Below are 19,884 nucleotides of genomic sequence, written 5' to 3' on the forward strand. Positions count from 1 at the left end.
TAAAGGCTAGAGCTGCCGCTTTCAAGGAGCTGGACACTAATCCGGAAGCCCTCCGACGAACCATCAAACAGGCAAAACGTAAATACAGGATTAAGATTGAATCATACTACACCGGCTCCGACACTCGTCGGAAGTGGCAGGGCTTGCAAAATATTACAGACTTCAAAGGGAAAAACAGCCACAAGCTGCACAGTGACACGAGCTTACCAGACAAGCTAAATTAATTATATTCTCGATTCAAGGCAAGTAACACTGAAACATGCATGTGAGCATCAGCTGTTCCGGATAACTGTGTTATCATGCTCTCCGTAGCCGAAGTGAGTAAGACCTTTAAACAGGTCAAAATTCACATGGCCGCAAGGCCAGATGGATTACCAGGACGTGTACTCCGAGCATGCGCTGACCAACTGCCAAGTGTCTTCACTAAAATGTTCAACCTCTCCCTGTCTGAGTCTGTAATACCAACATGCTTCAAGCAGACCACTATAGTCCCTGTGCCCAAGAACACTAAGGTAACCTGCCTCAATGACCACCGACCCGTAGCACTCACGTCTGTAGCCATGAAGTGCATTGAAAGGCTGGTCATGGCCCACATCAACACCATTATTCCAGAAACCCTAGACCCACTCCAATTTGCATACTGCCCCAACAGATCCACAGATGATGCAATCTCTGTTGCACTCCACGCTGTCCTTTTCCACCTGGACAAAAGGAACACCTATGTGAGAATGCTTTTCATTTACTACAGCTCAGTGTTCAACACCATAGTGCCCCCAAAGCTCATCACTAAGCTAAGGACCCTGGGACTAAACACCTTCCTCAGCAACTGGATCGTGGACTTCCTGACGGGCCGCCCCCAGGTGGTGAGTTTAGGGAACAGCACATCCACCACGCTGATCCTCAACACGGGGGCCCCTTAGGGGTGCGTGCTCAGTACCCTCCTGTACTCCCTGTCCACTCATGACTGCATGGCCAGGCATGACTCTAACACCCTCATTAAGTTTGCCGATGACACAACACAACCTTTTAGGCCTGATCACCGACAACGATGAGACTGCCAATAGGGAGGAGGTAAGAGACCTGGCCGTGTGGTGCCAGGACAAGAACCTCTCCCTCAACGTGATCAAGACAAAGGAGAGAATTGTGGACTACAGGAAAATGAGGACCGAGCACAGCCCCATTCTCATCGACGGGGCTGCAGGGGAGCAGGTTGAGAGCTTCAAGTTCCTTGGTGTCCACATCACTAACAAACTATCATGGTCCAAGCACACCAAGACAGTCGTGAAGAGGACACGACAAAACCTATTCCCCCCTCAGTAGACTGAAAAGGTTTGGCATGGTTCCTCAGATCCTCAAAAAGTTATACAGCTGCACCATCGAGAACATCCTGACTGGTATGGCTACTGCTCGGCCTCCGACAGCAAGGCACTACAGAGGGTAGTGTGTACCGCCCAGTACATCACTGGGGCCAAGCTTCCTGCCATCCAGGACCTCTATACCAGGTGGTGTCAGAGGAAGGCTCTAAAAATGTTCAGACTCCAGCCACCCTACTCAGACTGTTCTCTCTGCTACCGCATGGCAAGCAGAACCGGAGCGCCAAGTCTAGGTCCAAAATGGCTTCTGAACAGCTTCTACCCCCAAGCCATAATACTCCTGAACAGCTAATCAAATACCTAGCCAGACTATTTGCATTGCCCCCCCCCTCTTTTACGCAGCTGCTACTGTCTCTGTTTATTATCTACAGTATGCATAGTCACTAACTAACTATAGCTAGCGGTGATGTATTGGTTGACCTAGCCAGCTATAGCAAGGCTACTAATGATGTATTGGTGGACCTAGCCAGCTATAGCAAGGCTACTAATGATGTATTGGTTGACCTAGCCAGCTATAGCAAGGCTACTAATGATGTATTGGTTGACCTAGCCAGCTATAGCAAGGCTACTAATGATGTATTGGTTGACCTAGCCAGCTATAGCAAGGCTACTAATGATGTATTGGTTGACCTAGCCAGCTATAGCAAGTCTACTAATGATGTATTGCTTGCTTGTTTTTTATTTATTTTGATGTGCTTTGAGATTGTTATGAAAAGCGCTATAGAAATGTAGTCAAATATATTGTATCAAAGATGGATTATTTAGTGGATGATTTATTTATTTAGTTTAGTAGAGATCAAAGCTCTGACTAAGGCCAAGAGGCAGACATGTTTCAATAAAAAAAAGTTATGCTTGGAAGAGCAGTGTGGATGTTTCTTTTTTTCTTTCAATTTATCTAATTGCTACCGTGCACCTGCAACACCCGGTGTGAGAGTGCATTTTTTTATACTGAAATGTTGAAATTAAAACACACCAACAGTAGATGTACCGTACCGGTATCAAATAATATATATATATATATATATATATATATATATATATATATATATATATATATATATATATATATATATATATATATATATTACCGACAAGAAACATTTTTCAATTAGAAAACAGTAATCCACTTTAGAGAACTAAAGTTAAGATTAAGAACTTAACCAAAAAACATTAAGAAATGAATAAATTAATAGCTATAAATAAAATATAGAAAATACCTAAAACTACTTTTTAATCATGGCCTCTAAATAAGCCATAAGGTGTGTCACCTGTCACCAGTCACCTGTCTCTACATCTTGCTCTTTCTGGTTGGGAGAGGAGGAGATGATGACTGGTGGGGTGATGAAGAGGCAGCCCCTGACTCCTGTGGTTGAAAAAAAAAATGGAGAAAGGGAAAGCTTTCAGCATCAATCATAATACATGTAAAGGCTCATGAAAGGGTGTTATGACAGTTGCATTTCTCTAGAACACTTTCCCATCTATTTCCTATGCTTCACCGACACATTCATGTAAGTGTGGAGATATACAGTACCAGTCAAATGTTTGGACACACCTACTCGTTCAAAGGTTTTTCTTTATTCTTACTATTTTCTACATTATGGAATAATAGTGAAGACATCAACACTGTGAAATAACACATATGGAATCATGTAGTAACCAATCTTTTTATTTTTATATTTGAGATTGTTCAAAGTAGCCACCATTTTGCGTAGGTGAACGGAATGGAATGAGTAGGTGTGTCCAAACTTTTGACTAGTACTGTATACACACACACAACCATTCAAACGTTTGGGGTCACTTCGAAATGTCCTTGTTTTTGAAAGAAAAGTAATATTTTTTGTCAATTAAAATAACATCAAATTGATCAGAAATACAGTGTAGACATTGTTAATGTTGTAAATGACTATTGTAGCTGGAAACGGCTGATTTTTAATGGAATATTTCCATAGGCGTACAGAGGCCCATTATAAGCAACCATCACTCCTGTGTTCCAATGGCACGTAGTTTTAGCTAATCCAAGTTTACCATTTAAAAAGCTAATTGATCATTAGAAAACCCTTTTGCAATTATGTTAGCACAGCTGAAAACTGTTGTTCTTATTAAAGAAGCAAACAAACTAATGAATAAAGGGTCTGTGCTACGTATGTCTTGGAGGAGGGAACGCAACACCCTGCTACATCTCAACTCCCCGTGGAGTGAAAAAAAGTATGTGATCGTAGGTGCAGGGGAAGGACGACAGAGGCAGAGAAAAATACAGTTTACAGGACTTGTGAGGCATCTGTTTCTCAAACTAGACACTAATGTACTTGTCCTCTTGATCATTTGTGCACCTCCCACTCTTTCTATTCTGGTTAGATCCAGTTTTCCCTGTTCTGTGAAGTGAGTGGTACACAGCGTTGTATGAGATCTTCAGTTTCTTGACAATTTCTCGCATGGAATAGCCTTCATTTCTCAGAACAAGAATAGACTGACGAGTTTCAGAAGAATGTTCTTTGTTTTTGGCCATTTTGAGCCTGTAATCGAACCCACAAGAGCTGATGCTCCAGATACTAAACTAGTCTAAAGAAGGAGAGTTTTATTGCTTCTTTAATCAGGACAACAGTTTTCAGCTGTGCAAGCATCATTTCAAAAGTGTTAAAAAATAAATGTTAAAAAAAATTCACCTTTATTTAACCAGGTAGGCAAGTTGAGAACAAGTTCTCATTTACAATTGCGACCTGGCCAAGATAAAGCAAGCAGTTTGACACATACAACAACACAGAGTTACACATGGAGTAAAACAAACATACAGTCAATAATATACAGTGAGGGGAAAAAGTATTTGTTCCCCTGCTGATTTTGTATGTTTGCCCACTGACAAAGAAATGATCAGTTTATAATTTTAATGGTAGGTTTATTTGAACAGTGAGAGACAACAACAAACAACAAAAAAATCCAGAAAAACACATGTCAAAAATGTTATAAATTGATTTACATTTTAATGAGGGAAATAAGTATTAGACCCCTCTGCAAAACATGATTTAGTACTTGGTGGCAAAAACCTTGTTGGCGATCACAGAGGTCAGACATTTCTTGTAGTTGTCCACCAAGTTTGCACACATCTCAGGAGGGATTTTGTCCCACTCCTCTTTGCAGATCTTCTCCAAGTCATTAAGGTTTCGAGGCCGACGTTTCGCAACTCGAACCTTCAGCTCCCTCCACAGATTTTCTATGGGATTAAGGTCTGGAGACTGGCTAGGCCACTCCAGGACCTTAACCTGTTGGGGATAGGGGGCAGTTTTTGCACGGCCGGATAAAAAACGTACCCGATTTAATCTGGTTACTACTCCTGCCCAGTAACTAGAATATGCATATAATTGTTTGATTTGGATAGAAAATACCCTAAAGTTTCTAAAACTGTTTGAATGGTGTCTGTGAGTATAACAGAACTCATATGGCAGGCCAAAACCTGAGAAGATTCCAAACAGGAAGCGCCCTCTCTGACCATTTCTTGGCATTCTTTGTCATCTCTATCCAAAACAAAGGATCTCTGCTGTAACGTGACACTTTCTAACGCTCCCATAGGCTCTCAGAAGGTGCCAGAACGTTGAATGATGACTCTCCAGTCTCTGGCTGAAAAACAGTAGCGCATTTGGTAAGTGGTCGATCTGAGAACAATGAGACGGGTGTGCGCATGCACGTGAAGAGTCCATTTTACTTTCTCAGTCTTTGAACGAAAACAACGACTCCCGGTCGGAATATTATCGCTATTTTACGAGAAAAATCGCATAAAAATTGATTTTAAACAGCGTTTGACATGCTTCGAAGTACGGTAATGGAATATTTTGAAATGTTTTGTCACGAAACGCGCCGGGCGCGTTACCCTTCGTTACCCTTCAGATAGTGTCTTGAACGCACAAACAAAATGCCGCTATTTGGATATAACTATGGATTATTTGGAACCAAACCAACATTTGTTGTTGAAGTAGAAGTCCTGGGAGTGCATTCTGACGAAGAACAGCAAAGGTAATCCAATTTTTCTTATACTAAATCCAATTTTTCTTATAGTAAAACTTGGTGGGTGTCAAATTAGCTAGCCCGTGATGGCGAGCTATCTACTCAGAATATTGCAAAATGTGCTTTCACCGAAAAGCTATTTTAAAATCGGACACCGTGATTGCATAAAGGAGTTCTGTATCTATAATTCTTAAAATAATTGTTATTTTTTTGTGAACGTTTATCGTGAGTAATTTAGTAAATTCACCGGAAGTGTTCGGTGGGAATGCTAGTCACATGCTAGTCACATGCTAATGTAAAAAGCTGTTTTTTGATATAAATATGAACTTGATTGAACAAAACATGCATGTATTGTATAACATAATGTCCTAGGAGTGTCATCTGATGAAGATCATCAAAGGTTAGTGCTGCATTTAGCTGTGGTTTTGGTTTTTGTGACATTATATGCTAGCTTGAAAAATGGGTGTCTGATTATTTCTGGCTGGGTACTCTCCTGACATAATCTAATGTTTTGCGTTCGTTGTAAAGCCTTTTTGAAATCGGACAGTGTGGTTAGATTAACAAGAGTCTTGTCTTTAAAATGGTGTAAAATAGTCATATTTTTGAGAAATTGAAGTAATAGCATTTCTAAGGTATTTGAATATCGCGCCACGGGATTCCACTGGCTGTTGACTAGGGTACGCAAACGTCCCACCTAGCCTAGAGAGGTTAATGTGCTTCTTGCGCCACTCCTTTGTTGCCTTGGCTATGTGTTTTGGGTCATTGTCATGCTGGAATACCCATCCACGACCCATTTTCAATGCCCTGGCCATCCCTGTAGCTCAGTTGGTAGAGCATGGTTTTTGCAACGCCAGAGTTGTGGGTTCGATTCCCACAGGGGGCAAGCGCAGAAAAAAAATTGTATGAAATGAAATGTATGCATTCACTACTGTAAGTCGCTCTGGATAAGAGCGTCTACTAAAATGTAAAAATGGAAGGAAGTTCTCACCTAAGATTTGACGGTACATGGCCCCGTCCATTGTCCCTTTGATGCGGTGAAGTTGTCCTGTCCCCTTAGCAGAAAAACACCCCCAAAGCATAATGTTTCCACCTCCATGTTTGACGCAATGCTGCCTATGTTCTTGGGGTCATAGGCAGCATTCTTCCTCCTCCAAACACAGTTAGTTGAGTTGATGCCAAAGAGCTCGATTTTGGTCTCATCTGACCACAACACTTTCACCCAGTTGTCCTCTGAATCATTCAGATGTTCATTGGCAAACTTCAGACTGGCATGTATATGTGCTTTCTTGAGCAGGGGGACTTTGCGGGCACTGCAGGATTTCAGTCCTTCACGGCGTAGTGTGTTACCAATTGTTTTCTTGGTGACTATGGTCCCAGCTGCCTTGAAATTATTGACAAGATCCTCCTGTGTAGTTCTGGGCTGATTCCTCACCATTCTCATAATCATTGCAACTCCACAAGGTGAGATCTTGCATGCAGCCCCAGGCTGAGGGAGATTGACAGTTCTTTTGTGTTTCTTCCAACTGTTGTCACCTTCTCAACAAGCTGCTTGGCGATGGTCTTGTAGCCCATTCCAGCCTTGTTTAGGTCTACAATCTTGTCCCTGACATCCTTGGAGAGCTCTTTGGTCTTGGCCATGGTGGAGAGTTTGGAATCTGATTGATTGATTGCTTCTGTGGACAGGTGTCTTTCATACAGGTAACAAACTGAGATTAGGAGCACTCCCATAAAGAGTGTGCTCCTAATCTCAGCTCGTTACCTGTATAAAAGACACCTGGGAGACAGAAATCTTTCTGATTGAGAGGGGGTCAAATACTTATTTCCCTCATTAAAATGCAAATCAATTTATAACATTTTTGACATGCGTTTTTCTGGATTTTTTGGTTGTTATTCCTGAATGCCAACCGTCATGTCTGGAGGAAACCTGGCACCATCCCTATGGTGAAGCATGGTGGTGGCAGCATCATGCTGTGGGGATGTTTTTCAGCAGCAGGGACTGGGAGACTAGTCAGGATCGAGGGAAAGATGAACGGAGTACAGAGAGATCCTTGATGAAAACCTGCTCCAGAACCTGCTCAGGACCTCCGGTTGGGGCGAAGGTTCTCCTTCCAACAGAACAACGACCCTACGCACACAGCAAAGACAAAGCAGGAGTGGCTTCGGGACAAGTCTCTGAATGTCCATTTGTGGCCCAGCCCGAACCCAGACATGAACCCGATCGAACATCTCTGGAGAGACCTGAAAGTAGTTGTGCAGCAACGCTCCCCATCCAACTTGACAGAGCTTGAGAGGATCTGCAGCGAGTCATGGGAGAATCTCCCCAAATCCAGGTGTGCCAAGCTTGTACCGTTAACTTAACTCTCTGTGGTTCTAAACCAGTAGTTGTTTAGTAATCTGAAAATGTCAGCGACATTAACTTGCTTGACCATGCTGTAGGCCTTGTAACTGTTTGTTACATGCAATGGGATTTGTGGACTTCACCAGACCGATGTTTCTCTCCGGTTGTGTGATGACACGCAGGACTGGTTGAATTTATTCTGCCGCTGTGTCTTCTTATCGTCTCTGCCTTAGGCCTATATATCACAGTAGAAAGGCATATAAACTAAGAGGTTATAGAGCAAAGAACACAATTATCACAACAAATACAGTAGGTTGTAATATGGCTTTTGTTTCTGGCTTGACTTCCCCCAGTGATTTTACCCACGTACCGCTACTGATAGCCTAAGGTTTGTATCACAACTAAAGTTGCATAAGTAAATAAATATAGGAGTTGTTTCAAATGATCTGTCACGTCCTGACCATTGGTCCCTTTCTCTCTTCCACGACAGCTGTGACAGAACTACCCACCACAACAGGACCAAGCAGTGGAGGAAATCTGGCAAGGACTGGGGAAGATGTCTGGTAAGTAAGCCCGAGAGGCAGCCACAATAATTTTTTTAGGGGGGGCACAAGGGCAGTTTGGCGGGGCGAAGATGGAGCCCCAGGCCAGCTCCCCGTACCCTTTTTGGGAAGAGACATACTGGACAGGTCCTGTGCTTTGTGGTGATGGGTGCTGTGGCGAGGCTGGGTATTTTCAAGCCGGTACGCGCAGTACCAGCTCCCCGCATGTGCCAGGTTGAAAGTGGGCATCCATCCAGTAGGGGTGATGCCAGCCCTGCGCTCGAGACCGCCAGTGCGCCTCTACCGTCCAGTGTTTCCAGCTTCATGCACTACCCTTGAGGTGCGCGTCTCCAGGCTGGCACGTCCAGTACCAGCCCCACGCATCAGGCTTCTAGTGCATCAACCCAGTCCGACTCGGCCTGTTCCCGCTCCCCGCACTAGCCCTGAGGTGCGTGTCTCCAGGCTGGCACGTCCAGTACCAGCCCCACGTATCAGGCTTCTAGTGCGTCAACCCAGTCCGACTCGGCCTGTTCCCACTCCCCGCATTAGCCCTGAGGTGCGTGTGCCCAGACTGGCACATCCTGTACCAGCCCCACGCATCAGGCTTCTAGTGCATCAGCCCAGCCTCGCCAGTCTGGTGCCGCCTGAGCCGCCCGCCAGTCTGGAGCCGCCTGAGCCGCCCGCCAGTCAGGAGCCGCCAGAGCCGCCCGCCAGTCAGGAGCCGCCAGAGCCGCCCGCCAGTCAGGAGCCGCCAGAGCCGTCCGCCAGTCAGGAGCCGCCAGAGCCGTCCGCCAGTCAGGAGCCGCCAGAGCCGTCCGCCAGTCAGGAGCCGCCAGAGCCACCCGCCAGTCAGGAGCCGCCAGAGCCGCCCGCCAGTCAGGAGCCGCCAGAGCCGCCCGCCAGTCAGGAGCCGCCAGAGCCGCCCGCCAGTCAGGAGCCGCCAGAGCCGCCCGCCAGTCAGAAGCCGCCAGAGCCGCCCGCCAGTCAGGAGCCGCCAGGGCGGCCCGCCAGCCGGGTGCAGCCATCGCCGCCCGCCAGCCGGGCGCAGCCATCGCCGCCCGCCAGCCGGGCGCAGCCAGAGACACCAGCCAGCCGGGCGCAGCCAGAGACACCAGCCAGCCGGGCGCAGCAAGAATCGCCCGCCAGCCGGGCGAAGTCAGGGTCGCCCACCAGTCCTCCGACGCGGCCAGGGGCGCCACCTAAGTGGGCGACACCGAGGGTAGAGCGGGGTCCACTTCCCGCACCTGAGCCGCCTCCGATATAGGTGGGTTGGGGAGGGGGGGTGTAGCACAGTGCCGTCGTTGACGGCAGCCACCCTCCCTTCCCTCCCTTTAGTTTAGGGGGATTTTTCTGTTTGTTTTGGGGGTTTTCTGTGTTTTGTTAGGTGCATCCGGAGTATGCACCTTTGGGGGGGGTACTGTCACGTCCTGACCAGTAGAGAGGATAGTTTGTTATTGTAGTTTGGTCAGGACGTGGCAGAGGGTAGTTTATTTATGTATTACTGGGTTTTTTGGTCACTGGTCTATGTTTGTATTTCTATGTGTATGTTCTAGGGTAGTTTTTCTATGTGTAGGTTGGGTGCTGGACTCTCAATTGGAGGCAGGTGTTTCTAGTTGCCTCTGATTGGGAGTCCTATAAATAGGTGTGTGTTTTGTTTGTCACTTGTGGGTAGTTGTTTGAGAGCACTGCTTTTTGTTGAGCCTGCTTTCACTGTTTCATTTCGTTAGTTTGTTTATTGTTTTCTTCCGTGGTGTACGCATTATTTTATAAATAAATATGTTGAGCACGAAATCCACTGCGCATTGGTCCCTTTCTCTCTACGACGACAAGCGTGACATGATCACTTTGTTATCTGCTCAGCACAGAATAGCCGCATGTGCACATATAAATATCAGTTATATTTTATTCAGCTATGTTCAATTATCTTCTTCTTACTATAAAATAATAGAAAGTAATGCCACAGGAATTATAAGCACATTTTGTCTGCTAAATGAACTAGTATAGCCCACAGCCATACGGCATAGCCAGATCAGGACCTGCTAAATGAACTAGTACAGCCCACAGCCATATGGCATAGCCAGATCAGGACCTGCTAAATGAACTAGTACAGCCCACAGCCATACGGCATAGCCAGATCAGGACCTGCTAAATGAACTAGTATAGCCCACAGCCATAAGGCATAGCCAGATCAGGACCTGCTAAATGAACTAGTACAGCCCACAGCCATACGGCATAGCCAGATCAGGACCTGCTAAATGAACTAGTACAGCCCACAGCCATACGGCATAGCCAGATCAGGACCTGCTAAATGAACTAGTATAGCCCACAGCCATAAGGCATAGCCAGATCAGGACCTGCTAAATGAACTAGTACAGCCCACAGCCATACGGCATAGCCAGATCAGGACCTGCTAAATGAACTAGTACAGCCCACAGCCATACGGCATAGCCAGATCAGGACCTGCTAAATTAACTAGTACAGCCCACAGCCATACGGCATAGCCAGATCAGGACCTGCTAAATTAACTAGTACAGCCCACAGCCATACGGCATAGCCAGATCAGGGCCTAACATAAGGATGACTCAGAGTATACTGTTCTTCTGAAATATACTACATTTTCTTCATATCATAATGTTTCTTTAGACCTGTCTAATGTACATAATGGATTTATTGTGAAGGTGTAGGCTATGTTATATGGATTTATTAGACTTTTTAAAATGTAGATGTTCAAAAGGTTTTCATTAGTGCATGGTTTGTAGGCTATGTGTGGAAGCCCAGAGATGCTAAGCGTGTTCATGTTAATTAAAGGTAAATTACAATGAGACCAGCAGTTTTGTGTGTGTGTGTGTGTGTGTGTGTGTGTGTGTGTGTGTGTGTGTGTGTGTGTGTGTGTGTGTCTATGTGAGGCACCAGTATGCATGTGTCCGCGGATAATGTGTGTGTTGGGATGTCGGTGTAAGTACAGTGCATTGGGAAAGTATTCAGATCCCTTGACTTTTTCCACATTTTGTTATGTTACAGCCTTATTCTAAAATTGAATAAATAGTTTTTTTCCACTTGTCAATCTACACACACAATACCCCATAATGACAAAACAAAAATAGTGAAATATCACATTTACCTAATTATTCAGACTGTTATGTTCCCCAGGTTCTGTATTGTTGTGGCTTTGTATGTGTGTCTATTTCAGGAAATGGCTTGCTGGATTCCAATCGCAGCTGATTGGTCAGCCCCACTGCTGATTGGAGCTCTGACCCCTCCCTCTCGTCAGGGGATACAGCTGTTTCTTCAATTACCAACTCCTTCTCCAGCTTGATAAAAGCCAGTGTTCCTTCATCAGAGGGGAAAGCTTATTTTTTTATGTCCTGTGTTGGTTGTTGTGGCGGTCAGTGAAAGTTGTTTTTGTATTATTTTGTAGCCGCTCCTTCAGAGGTATGTGTATGCTAATAGGACTTAGTGTTTGTGGTTATTGATATTTCACATTTAGAGTATTGGTAGATTATTCTGTGTTTCATTTGTTCCCAGGGGGGGTAAGGGGAACACACCTTGGGAGTGTTTAGGCAAGAGGCCTCCGGGCATACATAACCCGTAGTATTTACTCTATGCACACTAGGTAAGACCTGGGAGGACCACCCCCTGTATTTTGGTTAGCGCACCAGGTGGTACTAAATGTTAGGTAATACCTGGGTGGACCACCACCTGTATTTTGGTTAGCGCACCAGGTGGTGCTAAAGGTTAGGTTAGTAGTGGAAAGGCATGTAGGAGAGTGGATTCCTTAACATTTACTTTCTTTGCTTTGGTTCCGTCCACATTACCAAGTGTTAGGAATAATAAATTCCCTGTAAGCGGTATTTTTCTCAGCCTCTGTCGTCCTTCCCCTGCACCTACGATCACATACTTTTTTTTCACTCCACGGGGAGTTGAGGAGATGTAGCAGGGTGTTGCGTTCCCTCCAAGAGGCGTACGTAGCACAGACCCTTTATTCACTACTTTGTTTGATTCTTTAATCAGAACATTTTCAGCTGTGCTAACATACTTAAAAAAGAGTTTTCTAATGATCAATTAGCCTTTTAAAATGATAAATTCGGATTAGCTATCACAAGGTGCCATTGGAGTGATGGTTGCTGATAATGGGCCTCTGTACGCCTATGGAGATATTCCATAAATCTGCCGTTTCCGGCTGCACTAGTCATTTACAACATTAACAATGTCTACACTGTATTTCTGATCAATTGATGGGTTTTTTAATGGACAAAAAAAAAATTGCTTTTCTTTCAAAAACAAGGACATTTCTAAGTGACTTCAAACTTTTGAACAGTAGTGTATACTAAAAATGTGTGAAATTAGTTTTGATTTTGAATGGACCACAGTGGCAGTGGAAAAAGTGCATATCATCCGTAGGCCTTTGCACTTGAATAGCGAATGGAGGAGGCTTTTCCTGCGGTTCATTTTCATGCCAGCCAGGTGGGCTACTCTGGTTTTAAAGAGTAGCAATGTGCTTAACATTAGAAAAGTTGAAGAATAAATATAGTAGTCCTAGCTTATAGAAATCTGATGGGATCCTCTTTTTAATAGAGGCCATCAAAACGCTTTCCTCATGCAATTGCATAGCCTATTGAAATGTTGTGCAACATGAGCTTCTAGGAACAATTATTTCATTCAATGCAACAATCAGCTATGAGGAGCTCTCGATGCGTAACGTGATCCTATTCCACTCAAACTCTGATTGCCAGGGCTCTCATGAAGTGCTTGATTTGCTCTTCAATTGCTTTTGCAATTCAACGGTCAACAAAAAATTCAACAAAAAAGCAAGAAAGAAGGTGAAGTTAAAAGCAAGCAAGAAGGATGGTTTGCTTTCCTATGGTTATTTCGGGTAACAAAATCAACATCCGGTTAAAAACAACGCTAGGGCAGATGGCAAAGTATCTGAACTCTGGTGGCAAATATCGTATACCATGGCGTCTAATGGCATTCACCTTCGTTCTCTCAATGAAAACGACATCCAGTTTGCTATCTAGCTTGTGCAATCTGAATGCAGCATAACAGCCCAACTCCTTATTGTTCAGCATAACAGCCTAACTCCTTATTGTTCTGCTCCTGAGTGGCACAGTGGTCTAAGGCACTGCATCTCAGTGCAAGAGGCATCACTACAGCCCCTGGTTCAAATCCAGGCTGTATTACATCCGGCCGTGATTGGGAGTCCCATAGTTAATGTTCTTAACTGACTTGCCGAGGTAAATAAAATAGCAGCCCTACTCCTTATTGTTCAGCATAACAGCCCTACTCCTTTTTGTACAGCATAACAGCCCTACTCCTTGTGGTACAGCATAACAGCCCTACTCCTTATTGTACATCATAATAGCCCTACTCCTTTTTGTACAGCATAACAGCCCTACTCATTTTTGTACAGCATAACAGCCCTACTCCTTATTGTACATCATAACAGCCCTACTCCTTATTGTACATCATAACAGCCCTACTCCTTATTGTACATCATAACAGCCCTACTCCTTATTGTACATCATAACAGCCCTACTCCTTGTTGTACATCATAACAGCCCTATTCCTTGTTGTACATCAAAACAGCCCTACTCCTTGTTGTACATCATAACAGCCCTACTCCTTATTGTACAGCTTAACAGCCCTACTCCTTGTGGTACAGCATAACAGCCCTACTCCTTGTTGTACATCATAACAGCCCTACTCCTTATTGTACAGCTTAACAGCCCTACTCCTTGTGGTACAGCATAACAGCCCTACTCCTTATTGTACAGCATAACAGCCCTACTCCTTGTTGTACAGCATAACAGCCCTACTCCTTATTGTACAGCATAACAGCCCTACTCCTTGTTGTACAGCATAACAGCACTACTCCTTGTTGTTATTCATTTTCACTGTGTATTTATTCCTCACTAAATACAGTATAATATGAAAGAGGACCCGTCAGCATTTCACTGGTAGTCTACACCTGTTGTTTATCAAGCATGTGACAAATTTAATTTAATTTCGATTTGATTTTAGGAAGGAGATATGGGGAAAGGAGAGATTCCCACCGTGGGTAAGCAAACAGTGGAATATGCCTGTTTACATTTTAGTGAAAGATGAGGGATACACACACACACACACTGGGTGATGAAGGAATCTCTTCCACCATGAGTAGACGTAATCTTTATTGGTATTGTTGAGTATATAAAGACATATTTCATTTCATTCTGACACATTATTCTGACACATTATATGACTACACAGTTGAAGTCAGAAGTCTACATAGACTTAGGTTGGAGTCATTAAAACTATTTTTTTCAAGCAAAACTATAGTTTTGGCAAGTCGGTTAGGACATCTACTTTGTGCATGACCCAAGTCATTTTTCTAGCAATTGTTTACAGACAGATTATTTCATTTATAATTCACTATATCACAATTCCAGTGGGTCAGAAGTTTACATACACTAAGTTGACTGTGCTTTTAAACAGCTTGGAAAATTCCAGAAAATGATGTCATGGCTTTAGAAGCATCTGATAGGCTAATTGACATAATTTGAGTCAATTGGAGATGTACCAGTGGATGTATTTCAAGGACTACCTTCAAACTCAGTGCCTCATTGCTTGACATCATGGGAAAATCAAAAGAAATCAGCCAAGACCTCAGAAAAACAATTGTAGACCTCCACAAGTCTGGTTAATCCATGGGATCCATTTCCAAACACCTGAAGGTACCACGTTCATCTATACAAACAATAGTACGCAAGTATAAACACCATGGGACCACATAGCCGTCACACAGTTCAGGAAGGAGACACGTTCTGTCTCCTAGAGATGAACGTACTTTGGTGCAAAAAGTGAAAATTAATCCCAGAACAGCAAAGGACCTTGTGAAGATGTTGGAGGAAACAGGTACAAAAGTATCTATATCCACAGTAAAACGAGTCCTATATCGACATAACCTGAAAGGACGCTCAGCAACGAAAAAGCCACTGCTCCAAAACCGCCATAAAAAAGACAGACTACAGTTTGCAACTGCACATGGGGACAAAGATCGTACTTTTTGGAGAAATGTCCTTTGGTCTGATGAAACAAAAATAGAACTGTTTGGCCATAATGACCATCGTTATGTTTGGAGGAAAAAGAGGGACGCTTGCAAGCCGTAGAACACTATCCCAAATGTGAAGCACGGGGGTGGCAGCATCATGTTGTGGGGGTGCTTTTCTGCAGGAGGGACTGGTGCACTTCACAAAATAGATGGCATCATGAGGCAGGGAAATTATGTGGCTATATTGAATCCACATCTCAAGACATCAGTCAGGAAGTTAAAGCTTGGTCGCAAATTGGTCTTCCAAATGGACAATGACCCCAAGCATACTTCCAAAGTTGTGGCAAAATGGCCTAAGGACAACAAAGTCAAGGTGTTGGAGTGGCCATCACAAAGCCCTGACCTCAATCCCATAGAAAATTTGTGGGCAGAACTGAAAAAGTGTGTGCGAGTGAGGAGGCCTACAAACCTGACTCAGTTACACCAGCTCTGTCAAGAGGAATGGGCCAAAATTCACCCAACTTATTGTGGGAAGCTTGGGGAAGGCTACCCGAAACGTTTGATCCAAGTTAAACAATTTAAAGGCAATGCTACCAAATACTAATTGAGTGTATGTAAACTTCTGACCCACTGGGAACGTGATGAAATAAATAAAAGCTGAAATAAATCATTCTCTCTACGATTATTGTGACATTTCACATTCTTATAATAAAGTCCTAACTGACTTAAGAAAGGGAATTTTTACTAGGATTAAATGTCAGTAATTTTGAAAAACTGAGTTTAAATGCATTTGGCTAAGGTGTATGTAAACTTCCAACTTCAACTATTGGTATTAACAAAGTAATATGGTGAAAGTTTACCAGGAAATCAACGTTTTCAAACAGAATGGACATTCTACAATCCTTAAATCACAATATGAGTATGTGTCAGTTCACATTTGTCCCTCATGTGTTTCTTGGTGGTTTATAATTGGACATCATGTGTTTGTTGATAGTTTCTGATTGGACATCATGTGTTTCCTGGTAGTTTCTGATTGGACATCATGTGTTTCCTGGTAGTTTCTAATTGGACATCATGTGTTTCTTGGTGGTTTCTAATTGGACATCGTGTGTTTGTTGGTGGTTTCTAATTGGACATCATGTGTTTCCTGGTGGTTTCTATTTGGACATCGTGTGTTTGTTGGTGGTTTCTAATTGGACATCGTGTGTTTCCTGGTGGTTTCTAATTGGACATCATGTGTTTCTTGGTGGTTTCTAATTGGACATCATGTGTTTCCTGGTGGTTTCTAATTGGACATAATGTGATTCTTGGTAGTTTCTAATTGGACATCATGTGTTTCCTGGTGGTTTCTAATTGGACATCATGTGTTTCCTGGTGGTTTCTAATTGGACATCATGTGTTTCCTGGTGGTTTCTAATTGGACATAATGTGTTTCCTGGTGGTTTCTAATTGGACATCATGTGTTTGTTGGTGGTTTCTATTTGTCCATCATGTGTTTCTTGGTGTTTCTCTCTGGTCTCAGGAGGATGATGAAACACTTTGGAGCAAACAGACAGAACAGCAGCCCAAAGCTGGAAGCTAAGATGGCGAATATCTCCACAGCTACAGTGTACTTCCCAGGAGAGCTGACGTAGGCAGGGACGAAGGAGATCCACACGGCACAGAAGATCAGCATGCTGAAGGTGATGAACTTGGCCTCGTTGAAGTTGTCAGGGAGTTTCCTGGCCAGGAAGGCTAAGAGGAGACAGAGGGAGGCCAGCAGGCCGATGTAGCCCAGCACCAGAGAGAAGCCGACCACAGAGCCCACCTCACACTCCAGGACCACCCTCGGCCCCCGACCCTCTCTGCCGCCCCTCTCAGCCGGCCGGGGTGGAGCTAGGGTCAGCCACAGCACACAGATCAGCACCTGTGGAAGGGAAAGGAGTTTGGAAGGAAAAAGCAAGCACAGTCACCATAACAACAGAATATGGTCAGTGAAGGAAATAAGTCAATTCCAATAGAATATAGTAAAAACTAGATGTTCACCTGGATGAGTGTGCAGATGGAGATACCCATCCTTTGCTGAGCTGGGCTGAAGTATCTCATCAGGTTCTCTCCAGGCAGAGTGGCCCTGAAGGCCACCAGCACCACCACAGTCCTGCTGAGCAGACAGGAGATGCAGAACACAAAGCTTATACCAAACAGGGTGTGTCTCAGCATGCAAGTCCAAGGCTTCGGCCAGCCAATGAAAACCAGTGCACACAGGAAGCAGAGCTTGAGTGACAGCAGGAGCAGGAAGCTGAGCTCAGAGTTGTTGGCTTTCACCTGGAACGAGACAGAGAATGATCATTTAGACTGAGTGACGTCATAAATGTCACCCTTATATGACACAATCTGACTTCTGTCCAGTAAGAACTGATGTCGCTCATGCAATGGAATGTATTTTTTGCAATGTCAGTTGAGTTGACTCACCAAATCATAGCACAGATTGAAGGGTACACTTTCTGCTTTTGCTTCCTGGCATCGGGTACACTCAAATTGTCTGCCAGGCCATCCATTATGCCATCATTGACTTGAATGGGGACACCCGTTCTATTCATTGTATTTCTATGATCATATGATTCAACTCACCAGGGGCGTATGGCGGTGGTAGAAGAAGGTGGCCAGGGCACCAGCTGTGAGCGTTGCCCCGGAAACTGAGATGACGGACAGGATGACGCCCATTGTGTCACTGTAGGAGAGGAAGTCCACCAGCTGTGGGACGCAGGCCGTACGATCTGGGTTGGACCAGAACCGCTCTGGACACCTGATACACTCAACTGACCCTGACAGAAAAGGAAGAGAAATCAAGAGTCAGAATCAGAACCAGTCAGAATGGGCACAAGTCAGGATCAGGACCAGTCAGAATCAGGGCCAGTCAGACCCAGGGCCAGTCAGACTCAGTGCCAGTCAGACTCAGGGCCAGTCAGAATCAGGACCAGTCAGACTCAGGACCAGTCAGACTCAGGGCCAGTCAGAATCAGGACCAGTCAGACTCAGGGCCAGTCAGAATCAGGACCAGTCAGAATGGACACAAGTCAGGATCAGGACCAGTCAGAATCAGGACCAGTCAGACCCAGGGCCAGTCAGAATGGACACAAGTCAGGATCGGGACCAGTCAGAATCAGGACCAGCCAGGTCCAGTCAGGACCAGGACCAGTCAGGACGAGGACCAGGAACAGTCAGAATCAGTTCCAATCAGAATCAGGACCAGTCAGAACCAGGACCAGTCAGAACCAGTCAGAATCAGGACCAGTCAGAATCAGGACCAGTCAGGACCAGTCAGAACCAGGACCAGTCAGAATCAGGACCAGTCAGAACCAGGACCAGTCAGAATCAGGACCAGTCAGAACCAGGACCAGTCAGAATCAGGACCAGTCAGAATCAGAACCAGTCAGAATCAGGACCAGTCAGAATCAGAACCAGTCAGAATCAGGACCAGTCAGAATCAGAACCAGTCAGAACATGAATTGGAATGAGAAAAGCTGATAGACTACCTGTTGTGTTGCTGATCTCTCCCTCAGCGCAGGACAGACAGTCGAAGCAGCACACAGGCCTCCCCTTCTGTACCACATGCCTGGAACCAGGGGGGCAGGCAGCACTGCATATAGACACAGGGACCTACCCGACGGTGTGGTGGACACAGTGATCATTATCATCATCATCATCGCTATTATCACCATTATTACACACACACACACACACACACACACACACACACACACACACACACACACACACACACACACACACACACACACACAGGCAGGTTTGCTGGGCCCCTCAGTATCAAGTTGATGACAGAGCTTTCTGTCTGACCTAACATTCAGTATCATGTTGATGACAGAGCTTTCTGACTGACCTAACATTCAGTATCATGTTGATGACAGAGCTTTCTGTCTGACCTAACATTCAGTATCATGTTGATGACAGAGCTTTCTGTCTGACCTAACATTCAGTATCATGTTGATGACAGAGCTTTCTGTCTGACCTAACATTCAGTATCATGTTGATGACAGAGCTTTCTGACTGACCTAACATTCAGTATCATGTTGATGACAGAGCTTTCTGACTGACCTAACATTCAGTATCATGTTGATGACAGAGCTTTCTGTCTGACCTAACATTCAGTATCATGTTGATGACAGAGCTTTCTGACTGACCTAACATTCAGTATCATGTTGATGACAGAGCTTTCTGACTGACCTAACATTCAGTATCATGTTGATGACAGAGCTTTCTGACTGACCTAACATTCAGTATCATGTTGATGACAGAGCTTTCTGACTGACCTAACATTCAGTATCATGTTGATGACAGAGCTTTCTGACTGACCTAACATTCAGTATCATGTTGATGACAGAGCTTTCTGTCTGACCTAACATTCAGTATCATGTTGATGACAGAGCTTTCTGTCTGACCTAACATTCAGTATCATGTTGATGACAGAGCTTTCTGTCTGACCTAACATTCAGTATCATGTTGATGACAGAGCTTTCTGACTGACCTAACATTCAGTATCATGTTGATGACAGAGCTTTCTGACTGACCTAACATTCAGTATCATGTTGATGACAGAGCTTTCTG

The 19,884-nt window shown here is 44.4% G+C and overlaps 1 protein-coding gene across 1 annotated transcript in view; it reads right to left on the reverse strand.

Moving 5' to 3' along the window:
- Nucleotides 1-16,672: 16,672 nt before the first annotated feature.
- Nucleotides 16,673-19,884, reverse strand: part of LOC106613294 (extracellular calcium-sensing receptor) — a 15,497-nt gene continuing 12,285 nt past the window's right edge. The window contains exons 9-12 of the mRNA XM_045687045.1: nucleotides 18,795-18,918; nucleotides 17,890-18,083; nucleotides 17,305-17,583; nucleotides 16,673-17,185 (exon numbers count right to left, since the gene is read on the reverse strand). Of these exons, the coding sequence (XP_045543001.1) occupies nucleotides 16,757-17,185; nucleotides 17,305-17,583; nucleotides 17,890-18,083; nucleotides 18,795-18,918 (1,026 nt within the window). The 3' untranslated portion in view covers nucleotides 16,673-16,756. The remainder of the gene's footprint in view (nucleotides 17,186-17,304; nucleotides 17,584-17,889; nucleotides 18,084-18,794; nucleotides 18,919-19,884) is intronic.

This window comes from Salmo salar, chromosome ssa09, assembly GCF_905237065.1.
Source record: "Salmo salar chromosome ssa09, Ssal_v3.1, whole genome shotgun sequence".
Classification (NCBI taxonomy): Eukaryota; Metazoa; Chordata; class Actinopteri; order Salmoniformes; family Salmonidae; genus Salmo; species Salmo salar.